General features: G+C 43.7%; 1 protein-coding gene across 1 annotated transcript in view; it reads left to right on the forward strand.

Annotated features, from left to right (window-relative positions):
- The window catches only part of PHACTR1 (phosphatase and actin regulator 1), a 322,202-nt gene extending 319,868 nt beyond the window's left edge, over positions 1-2,334 (forward strand). The window contains exon 15 of the mRNA XM_067292380.1: positions 2,213-2,334. Coding sequence (XP_067148481.1) covers positions 2,213-2,228 — 16 coding nt within the window. The 3' untranslated portion in view covers positions 2,229-2,334. The remainder of the gene's footprint in view (positions 1-2,212) is intronic.
- Positions 2,335-12,050: the final 9,716 nt, after the last annotated feature.

The raw sequence follows: 12,050 nt of genomic DNA on the forward strand, positions 1-12,050 counted from the left end.
AGACAACATTTAGAATCACAGGCTGTAAAAAAAGCTCACACAGACAAACTCATGCTGCCATTACATGGCTGCAGGCAGGCATGTGCCATCTCTTTAGTAAGGTGCAACCTCCTCTTAGTTTTTTTTTAAACATCATGTTCTAGTTGCGTTTCAGTTCTTCTCATATCAACAATAAATAGTGTTGGTGTCCAAAGACAGGAAGGACACAAAAAACTCCCCTTCTAGAACAAGTACATAGCAAGGTGTGACTGTACTGCAGAGTGAGTGCAAATGAAATCATGCTGAATGTACAGCTATTTCATGCTGTGCACTTGCTATGCATGGATTACTCAGCACTGTACTCTAAGAAGTCTTGCCATAGGCAATGCAGTGGTGAAATAGCAAGATCAGCAATCTAAAGAGAGACACTATCTTTTATGCTGTTAGGCATTTTTGGTTAAAAAGGTAAGGTCTGAATTATCCCAGACCCCAAACTAACAACTGTTCTCTCTGACGGCATGGGGTCTGAGCTCACTGGGAGGTCAGGACACTTTCCCAAGCGCAGTCTGTGCTGAGTTTGCTCTGGCTTTAAGTCTGAGATGAGCTAAACTCCTGGAATTTCAGCTGAAGTCAGACCTTTGCAAAGCAACATTAGCTCATGGTCATTGTTATACATTAAAAACAAATTTTAGGTATTCAAGACAAAAGAGAGTGAGATCTTGTACAAAACTAGAGTTGCCCTTGCATTTTTACATTCATCAGATATGTACTCATAAAAAATGCAGTTAATACTTTTAAGAAAAATACAGAAAAGCTTAAGGCAAAATTAAATTTGTATTGGGGATTTTTACATATATAAATTAATAATTGCATTAACTGCATGTATTATGTATATATTCCCCTGCAGAAATGATCCCCCTTCTACTTCCTCTCATGTGCTAAGATGGTTTCATTGGGGTTTGTAATATTGGAGTGTTGCTAGAGACAAGCCAGCTGCCTTTGAGCTGTGAGGTCTGGACGAAGCTTTAGGGTGTTCGGTGGGCTACATAGCTTTACAGTTGCAGTGAGCCTTGATCTGTTGACCCCAGTGACTGACATTTTGAAGGATATTTGACTCATGAAGTCCATCCTCCAGTAGGGGAGTATCGCTGACTAACTTAGGAAGAGTGTTAGGCTGTTTTAAAGCAGTCTTGCTAAAAAGAGTTGAGGTCCTTTGGCTTCCATGAGACACTTAGCATCCCACAAAAATAAAGACTGCTTTAGTTTTCAAGGAAGTCTGTCCAGCTGTTTGGCTTGTGCAGGTTTATGGGCAGTATTTTGCTTCTCTTCCAGTGTTGGGGTGAGCAGTCACCCTTTGAGGTACACTCACTTTCTGTTTGAAAGCCATCAAGTGGCTTTGACTCACTCAGGTCTTGGCCAGGCATTCTCAGAGCTATGGCCAGTATAACAGAAATTGGTATAAGGGTTTGTCTGAAGTTCAACAGGGCTTATTGGTTAGACGAGTGTCCTCAGGAAACAGCCACTTGAACAAATCACGCTTAAACAAAATTGAGCAATTCCCTTAAACAAACTTAGATAAATCACCATTATAAAATCATTAGGAAGGTAATGAGCTATTCATGTCATTAGGCAGTGACATGAGCTGAGCAAAGAAAGCGAGTGTTGCTTTTCTAGTGGGATGGATTAATTAATTCATGATGAAGTGAAAAACTTAAAAAACACCTATGCACCACTGACACAGGCAGAGGCCTCCTGACACATGGTGTACATGCAGAAGGGTGGCAGTAGGGGAAGCCCTACTTGTCTCTTTATACTCACACGTTCAGGAATAATCATATTTGAACTGCTTGTAAAATTTTCTAGCTGAGCAGCAAAAAGATTTGTCTAAACCAGACAATTATCCTGGAATCTGGCATAGTGTGGTCTGAACAAGGAATAGCTAACCTGAAATAACTCACGCAGGGGTCTGATAGGGTGGATCCACAGCTTCTTAGTGTCTTTGGTAGATTTGGGTGCAAACAGCTCATGACTGAACTGTGAGTCTGGCAAGGACCAAGGAAGTTTGAATGTCTGTTCTGGGTCCACAATGCCTGCATGGCTGCTGTCAATACTGCAGGAATCTAGCTGCCTTATTTTGTCACTGTAGCAATTAGATCTGGTCTTTTTATATGCAATATGCACATGAGGATGTTCTCTCTTTCACGCAATTTCTCTCTTTTTTTTTGGCTTTTAGGTTTCATAGACCGTAGCAGTTCAACTCTACCTGGCTACTATGCCGTCTTCAAAACATAACTAAAAGGAACCATAAGTGCTGGTATTATTCACTTCCCTGTTACATACAGTGTAAATCTTCTGAACTGCCTTTTTAAAAAAGAGTAACAAATAAATATAAAAAAAAAGAAAATTGTATTTACATGTGATGGGTACTGCAGCATCATCAGACCTGCTGGTTCAAGCTTCAATAACAGAAAATACCCCTGGTGGGAATCATGCCAAGACTTGGCATCTATGTATAAGAATTTCCTGGCATGTGGATTTGCCATACATGTTCAAACCCAGCTGGTGGTGCATTCATTTCATCTTCAGGCACCCCTCATCCTGACGAGCCTCTGTCATCAACTCTAGAGAGCCCTGAGATGGTGTTCAGGGAATCACTGGCCTGGGTGAAGTCTCGGACGGACCTGCAGCTATGGTGCTAAGCACTTACACCAAACACTCCTTTCAGTCTGCGAGCACCTTATGAGGACGGTGGAGGAGCAGAACTACCCTACGGACCAGCCCATCTGTGAACATCATCTGACTAGAAAGGCATTTGCTTTCCCTGGAGAAGGTTACAGCTAGTTCTTAGGCACTGTTTGGCTTCCAAGAAGTAGAAGGTATCACCTTAAAAGAACAGGACTCCTTACTGAAGGCTGGTTCAGTTCTAGCAACTGTTTATTCTTCATCTCTTTCAAATGTAATTTCCTAACACCAGTTATGAATCCATCAGCAGTAAGTGGCAGGACTGTTGACAACAAGCAAAACCATCTCTTCATGGTCACTGCATGGCATTCACTCAGCTCGTAGTTTGTTTTACGCCCAAGCCTCGTGACTGTATGAGGGCCAACACACATCCTGCAGTTAAACAAGCTTGGATTCCCACCCGCTTTGCAGAGGGGTACATGACATGAGGAACTGGGGGCTCAGTTAGGGATATTCATCCTCTCTGTATCAGGTGTGTAAAGAACTGATCCTAAACTCACACTGAGAAAAAAATGCTTTTTCTCAATTCCAGCATGACAGATTGTGTTTTCTGGTCTGACAAAAGGAGTCTGTTGCATTGTTACGGATGGTGAGACTTGACATTGGTATCTACAGCTGAGGCATAAGGACAGAAATCCAGGGGTGTTCTGTTTCGGTTTTAATTTATTTTTATTACAGTGGTTTAACACACAAACTGACCAAGTAGGGCTCAGAGAGCTGGTCACTCTGGGCCTGATTTACCTGCCAACTTAAGGGTGTGCTTAACACTAAGTAAGCATGTAAATAGTCTCACTGAACTCAACAACATGTCTCACAAGCTTAATTGAAGCTGAACACATATAAGTGCTTTTCTGAACTTAGGCCAGCACCTTCCAGAATCAAGTCCTTAACTAGTATAATGCCAGCAAACTCCGGCAAATGTTGTCTAGGATTCCTTTCCAGGTCTTATAAGAAACTATTATGCCATGTTTTGGATCAATGGTCCAAAGCACTGTAGCAACATTACTGTAAGAAATTCCAGATTATGACTTCAGGATATCTTTTTTCTTCCATAATAGCTATTTTGCTTTGAAAGTTTGAACAGAGAGGCCAAAGTTTTTTACTACGGTATTGTTATTTCTGTTATTATTTTATTATTTTTTTTTCCTTTCTCACTGTCTTCCATGTATCTGTCCACTCTTCTGTGCTCCCTCTCTGCCTCCCCCGATGCCATGCTAAAGTTGTCCTTTACAAATTGCGGGCCAAGAGGCCTCTCACAAGTCAGAATTTTGTGGCCAATTCTGCATAGTGCCAAGCGCTCCTGCCTCTTCTCAGGCCTCGGTCTCATTCCTCTAGTTGTGGGAGTAAAGCAAAAGGACCTGTGGATAGCCCATGGAGTTGCTCTTGCATTCGGCTTGCCCAAACAGCTTTGGAAGTGAGGCTTACTGACTCCATTTAGGCTTAGCAGTACTCAATACCTCACAGATTTGCACTCCATTGGAGACGAGCAAAAGCAGTTCATTCTCGTCTGGGGCCATCCACACAACTCGATGGAGTATTAGCTATTAAACAACACTTGGCTGTTGTAGAATGGAAGGTGCTACAAAAGAAAGTAAAAAACAGCTGGTTTCTGGTGCCTCATTTTGAGACAGTATGCCTCTGATATGCTATTCTTTCAAGACCAGGTAATGATTTCCAGATAAACATACAAAGCGATCCCTGTATCACCAGCTCACAACTGCTTTAGATATAAGTTCATCAGCAGTGGAAGCCTTTAATGTGAAACATTATTAGCTCAGTGCAGCAAGGACAGAGCACTTATTAGCCAGGAATACACTGCTTTGGGGGTTATTTTCCTGAAAGGCTGGGGTTTGTGTTTTTAAATTCATTCAAGTACACATGCACACATGACAAGACTGCATTACAGCTTTAAAAAGGGAAAACGAAGCTCTTGACTTTTGACCGCATGCACTGCGCTAGGAAAAGGCTCCGCGCCATAGCTGCGCTGAGCAGCAGCCAGCCCTCGCGTCCCCGGTGTGGCTGCCACACCGGCCATGGCATCACTAGCCTTTGCGGTTCGGTGTGACAGGGAGCGAGGCCGCTGCAGGAGCCAGAGAGACAGAAATCACAGGACTCAGTAGGCTGGTGGGAGGAACAAGGGAGATTTGGGTTTTGTGATTAAAATGAAGCAGGAGGTAGAAGGAGCAAGCTGCTGTTGTCAGTCCATCGTCAGTACTGACGCCGCTGGGGTCCTGTGGGCAGCGTCACTTGTCCCTCATGGACATGGACCCTGGAGGTGCCCATGCCTGCCAGTCTGGTAGCCTAAATAAGCCCCTTGTGTGGTGGTTGAGGCACATGACAGCCCAGTCCTGTGTGTGAGCCAGGAGGACGTCCCCAGCCACCTGGCCTTCGGCTGGATGGGCCCAAGGCTGGTCCCTACAGGCCTCTTGGTGAGTCACCAGTTCCTGGCCGCTGGCCACCTCAGGACGCGTGCCACCTGCCCGGCAGCTATGCATGGCCATGTTTGGTTTTTGTTTTTTTTTTTTAATGATGTTAACTCCTACCTGTCCAAGCAGACACCAGGACACAGTGGAAGAACTGCCATATTTCTCCTGAACTACAAGCTTATCACCGAAAAGGGGGACAGGGGAGGAGAAAGAAGCCATATAAAGTGTTCAATGCTGTGGCAAGCATCACAGAGCAGAACTGGCACTTCATTTAGTTAGAGCTTCAATGGGTTTGGGTATTTTGCAAAGTTATCCTTTGGCAAGGCATTCTTTGGAGATGTAACAACCTTTCAGTGCCTGACCACTGCCGTGTGTCCCCAGTTTGCATGCCCAGCTCCTTTTCGCATTCATGGGAAGTTGAGAGCAGACTGGGGAACCGCTAGTCTTTTTTTTTTAATCTATTTTTTGAGCACTACAACTTAATTTCTCATCTGTGATAACCATCTCCACCATAACAAAGTAGCTGTGAGTCCCTTGGGGGGAAAAAAAAAAAGATTTCTCTCCCCCCCCCCCCCCACATGGGCTATGTGAAGGAAATAAAGATGATAACATTCCTGCTGAAGACTCCAGCAAGCATCCTCATTCATACTTGGAAGAGACTAATAGTAGTAATAAAGAAGTTGCATCAGGTTTAGAGAATAGGAAACCAACACAGAACAAAAATTGCTATTCCAATAACTGATCATCGGGGCTAATAGTGGAGATAATGTACCAAAGTCAAGGAAGAAAAAGATTATAACCAATATCTACTGAATCCTGATGTGCTATTCATTCTTAAAATGTACAAATAATGTGACATCTTTTCTTCAGCTTATGGAAAGATGAGGTGGAAACTGAATGGCAAGAAAGAAGGAATTGGAAAAGCAAGTGCAGAACTTATAGGCAAAAGTTTTGCTTGATTGCAAAAAGTGATGCTGAGGGTAACATGATGGTGGCATCTCCCTCCCACCCACCCCTTTGCTAGGAGTGGGCAACAGGGACCTGGCGACATATTTAGGACTAGCAGATGGTGAGCGCTGTGGCCTTTCTCCATCCCAAACCCCACTGGTTATGCACTTGCAAGCTGAAAAACGTTTTAGGCTGCATGTTCTCTGGGACAGGGCTCAAGCTGGCTTTTGCATATTGGCAATTTCTAGTGCACGCTCTAGGCATTATTGGAAGAGAAGGAAAGGGAAAAAGAATCTAGAGCCTTTTTTTTTTAAAACCAATTTATGGTCATTGAAACTAGGTAGAGAGCCCATTACAGGAATATATTTCAGCCCAAGGCTTACATGTAACCACAGCACTTTTTCATCACCACGACCAGTCACCAAACTCACCATTCATTATTTCTACAGTGCCATCTGTACAGTGGAAACACTATAAAGCAACAGAGTGAAAGCACTTCCAACATGCCCAGTGAAGGCTTGCACTCGCAGAAAACCGGGTGAGATGGAGACCCAAAGTCATACGATATGTGAACAGGGGCTCCCTAATGTGCCTGCAAATAAAATCACTTTGTATAAATAGCCATGGGAGATGACTAGGCTAGTAAAAATCAGGAAAGCAAAAGGGGGACAAAAGATTTTTTCCCAGGCGTTCAGTCTGCTCAAGCTTGGAACAACTTCTGTAAACAAAGGAGGTGGCGTGCAGATTACCTGCTTTCCCATGTGTCCCAGGTACTCCAGCACCAGTTGCATTTTCCATTTGATATCCAAGTATATGTATATAGTTTGTCTTTATATAGGAGTGAGTGTGGTGACTGTCAATCGTGCTCTTCCAGTATTGTAATTTAACAGACTATGGCTGTATGAAAACCATGTAAATAACTAGAAAGAAATTAAACTGGATCTCTATGTCCTAGTTTTTGTACATACTGAAACTGCATGGTATTTAAATTATTGTTTGTCTCTGATGTATGCAGTTTCTTAAAAAAATTCCTTTAAAAAAAGAAAAATCATTCCCGTGCCTGTGTATTTTATTACCCTCTGTCCCCATGAATGATGCCGTAGCAGATGTTTGTAACTGAAGGTCCCAGCCCTCCTGCTGCCCGGCAGCCCCCCACCGCAGGGCCACAGCACGTGGCCGCAGCGTGCCCATGCCTGACTGATATGGTTGAAGGACACAAAACATGGTTGTAACTTTGTTACTGGGCTTTTTCTTTTTGTGTGTTCCCATTTGGGTAGATTTTCACTGACTCCTTTTTGCAGTCGGGGGTGGGGGAGGTCCAGTTGCCTTCCTCTGTCAGCAGGAGAAACTGTGACCAACATACAGTGCCAGGCCTGGTACAAACTGAAGGGGAGGGTGTGTCAAAAATAAATAATCCTGTTTTTTTTTAATAAAGATTCCCCCACCTCCTGCAACTAGCTACAGTGGTCATCTCAGCATCATATCATGCTTTGGTCACATAAGGTAATGTGCATATATTACATATACAGTTGTCAACATTGCAAAGCATTTAAAAAGGACACATTTGTACAAGAAATGGCAGAACAGCCCAATCTCTTGCACAGAAATCCTTACACAAGGGTGTACAACAGCCTTTCTTTTTTTTTTTTTTTAAACAGAAGTGTTTCACAAAACTGGGCTAAGAAAAGAGAAATGTCTCCAGTAACATCCATGTAATTACTAGCAATCAAATTGCAATCTAACAGCATCTTTAGGCAAGAAACAGAGAGGCAGGCTGAAAAATAACAATTCTCCATTAAAAAGGCAGCCCCTGGTGACCAACTCAGAAATTGCGTTTGTGCTGCCTATACAAACTACTTGAAAGCGCTTCAGGAAAACCTGTGCCTGTAGGCTCACAGGAAGGCCAGACAGAGAGCGCACCCTCCTCCCATTGCTGACACACAGAAATGGGAAGGCAAACATGAAGGATGCAGCATCAACCATTAGCACTGTAGGTTTAATAAGAAAAAAAAAAAAAAAAAAGACTGCTTCCACAGTTTCACCTGCAGTCATTCCCCTGCAATGTCCTGTGTTCATAGGACATAAGCTACAATAAGCTATGTTTTAGCTTGTGTTTGGTGAGTGGCCAAGTTCTATATACATGGCTACATTAACCTTGACAGGTAGGGATGAGACATACCTTTTTAGCAACAGGTATAGCATGTAAAAGCTAGAGGTGCCCCTCCCCCCCCAAAAAAAACCCACACACATATGCAGGCACACACATGCACAAACACACCTGTGCATTTCTTGGGCATGCCTGGCTAAGTGCAAGCGTGGGGTGAGACAGTCACTGCATGGCCATCATCTTCCTCGCATCCTCCCATAGCCACTTGCAGCGTGGCCATGCCCAGGCCACATAGCCCAGCTTGTCTGCAGACCATCCTGCCCCTGAGCCGTGTGAGCTGGTAGCTGCAGGGGGAGAGGGGGGGCATAGAGACATCTCAGGCAACTACAGCTTCCAGCAGGAGTGGCAAAGGGATGGAGCAACTGCAAAAGGCTTGTTTCTTTTGAAAACCTGGCCAAAAAGGAAAAGGCACCTGGCGCTACTGCACTCACCAGTTTTCATTGCTGTTTGCTCTGTCTGATGAGCCAGTCCATGACCCTGATTAGGTCGGTGAGAGTTGGCACCCAGGAAACACAAACCTGACGGCCCCCAGACTGAGTGGTGCAGGCGTCGTAAACCCGGGCTGGGCCCTGGTGAGGGGCTTGGCCAAGCCGACTGCTGAGGCTGGATCACCATGCATCGACTAAATCAGGCTCTCCAGGCTGGAGACAGCCATCTCCACAGCTGGCTGGGCAGGACGCTTGCCTGGCAGCCACTGCTCCCAGAGCTGCGCATTTGATCTGCTGTCAGGCTCCCACGGCCTGGACAAACAGTTATGGTGAGAACAAGAAGAAAGGTGCCTCCCCCCCCCACCCAGCCCCAGAAATCCCTGCTTCACTTTAATTTAGTAACCTCTGAGTTATTGCATCTCAGCCACATCTCTCTCCATACTCTTGCTCCACACTCTTTTTTGAGAGAAAAAAAAGAAAAAAAGACTGAAAGGCTGCCTAACAAAGGACATTTCACAGCTGGGAAACTTTGGCGAGTTAAGCACTGACCTGGCTTTTGTGATGCCCCATCCCCTGATCCCAGCTTGCCTATCCCAGCAGCAGAGAGGCAGGGCAGCACATGCGGGCACAGCATGGGTGCTCCTCCAGGGCAGCGCTGTCCAGGTGGCAACAGGAGACCCGCAAGACACCGCACCACCAAGACTCAGGGGTCTGCGCAGCTCCCATTCACTGTAAAGGGATCTCTCCCCCTCAGTTGCAAGCTATGGCATTTACTATTTACCAAACTGACTCCCCCACACACACACCCCAATCCCCAGAAACCTGCTCTGTATCACTGTTACTTCAGTTTATCAACTTCTGAGTTACTGCATCTCAGCCACTCTTCTCACCGTACTCTGCCACTTTTCTTTCCATACTCTGAAGGCCCTTATTAGAGTTTAGATCACTCGTCATTTTTCAGACATCCTCCTCTAGCATCTGCCATTATTTTTCTTCCCATCACATGTTTGATCTTCAGCAGGGCAGGAGCTGGTGCGTGCAACAAGAGAGGGCAGATGTGGCAGCATCCTAAACTGCTCTGGAGGAAAAGCACTGCTTGAGGGGACAACTGGACCAAATTAAGCTTATTTTCTCTCATTTCCAAAGCCTGTGAAGTTTTTTTTGCAGGGTGCAGAGGAGGCTATTCACTCTCCAAAGTGAATGCTTCAATGTTATTTCTATTGTCTCAAGAAAAAAATAGCAGTTAGCTCTATATGAACGATCAAGCCTGCAGCAAGCAGTTACATACACAACCCATCAAGGAGAAATAATGTAAATAAAAAGAATTTCACTTTCAAGCTTCTCAAGAAAGAGAAAAAAAATGGCCATCAGCTGACTTGTCACCACAGCCTTTTTGCAACGACACAGTGCTGGCAGAACACAAATAATGATGCCAGCCCTGTCCCTGCATTACGGAAGCAGTGATTTCAGCAGGAGGCTCAACGATGTGCAACTTTAAAGGGATCTGTTTGAGGAGCTACTGGTCCATAGTAGCTAAGGGACCAAATTTGGACTACCTGCTAAAAATGAGTAGCCTGGCCACTGCAATTATTATGGTATTTTAGTTTAAGATGTCAAAGATCAGCTCTTATCCACATATACCAAACTCCAGGTTGATTGCATCATTGGAGGCACCAACCACAGCTTCCCAAGTGGTCTCAGTTTGGACTTTCAAGCCAACCTGCCTGGACCTCATCCTGCTCCTCAGCATGTGATGGGGGCAGTGAACGTTCCCATAGCTGCTGTTCTCCTGCTCTCTCCGGGAGCAGGTCTCAGAGCTAGAGCATTATGCCCAGCTGAGCTGACATCACCAAAAATTAACTGAACATAAAGGCAGCTAGATTCATAATTTCAGTCTTTGGGGAATTCATATCAGTAAATTTTCTGCACGAACTGTATCCCTCATAAATCCACAGTGACAGGTTGGAAATGAATTCATTAAGATATATGCAAATATCTTTTAACAGATCAGTGAAAGAAGAATGGAGCTAAGCCATTTATTCTCCGGGAGAACTCCCTTCCTTCAGCATGGAGGAAAATCAAATAGCTAATGAGCCTGGCCCAGAAAAAATAATGCGTTCAGTTAAAGAAACATTCCTTCTCTTTCTTTGTATATCAAACTGAAAAAGCTGCAGATGAACTTCAGCTGACATTTAAATGGAACAGCATGTGAGGATCCAGCCCACAGACACCAAAATGTTTATGTAAAATTACTGTTGCTCATAGAAAGAGTGCATCTTTGTCTTGTCAGAATAGCTCTGGGACTTGTCTATTGCTAGAGAAAGGTTTTTATAAACTAAAAAAAAAGGAAAAGAAGAAAGTTTGACACCTTCAGTCAAACTGCGATTGGAGGACCACTCGCTGGCATGCCTGGAGGCAACGACACTAACTGGCACCTCTGATTCCTGATCTGGTGAACTCTCTTCACAGAATGAGTTACTGATCCCTTTCCTAAATGCATCTACCAAACACAGCTTCGGTGTCATGAATGGCTGTTGGGTTTTGTTTTTTCTTTAATAATTAAGTAATCTACAATGTAAAGGCTTGAATACTGGATACATAACTTGTCTTTTTGTGTTTAGTTGTGCAGGCTGATGGAAAAAGTAATTCAAATGGGCAATTTCTCAAACCGTGACGGTGAACATTATTTGAAAAACGTGTTTGTTGAATGTTATAGAATGCAGTGCTGTTTTTTACAGAATATATATGCTCTATGCTATATATATGCTCTTTACTTAGCTTTCATGCCTAGACTAGAAGAACAAGCTACTTTCTGAAGTGAATTAAATGGATGATACTATGCTATAATGCAGACATAGCAGTGACTTTCAAAGCAGATACAACCAAACTTTCTCTGAACTGGGTAAATTAGGTATTTCAGGAACAGTAACAGCAGCATCTCAGAATACAGTATAGATAAACTACTCAGGTTTTTAGGTGGATTTTGCAATCTGAAATGAACTCCAAGCTTCCCTAGACAACCTTTTAGTAGATAAATCTGTTTAAAACAAAACTTTAAGCTAAAGAGTTTGAAGTCTGCACTACACTGAGTGCAAGCTAAACACACCCTTTCAAGCAGAAATTTCCCCCAACATGCAATGAGCATACTTAGCATTAAGCATCTCTTTGAATCAAATCACAATTAGGCAGCCCATTTTTATATATACTTCACTGGTCTACACAAAGTGTAGAAATAGAATGTATTATATTTATTGCTGTATTATATTTACTCTTTTCACTGCATGTCTTCACACTTGACAGAAGTTACATTTTAGCATAAGATAGGTTCATAAGATAATTCAGGGTGCAATGGACATTGGC

Source organism: Apteryx mantelli, chromosome 2 (assembly GCF_036417845.1).
Source record: "Apteryx mantelli isolate bAptMan1 chromosome 2, bAptMan1.hap1, whole genome shotgun sequence".
Lineage (NCBI taxonomy): Eukaryota > Metazoa > Chordata > Aves > Apterygiformes > Apterygidae > Apteryx > Apteryx mantelli.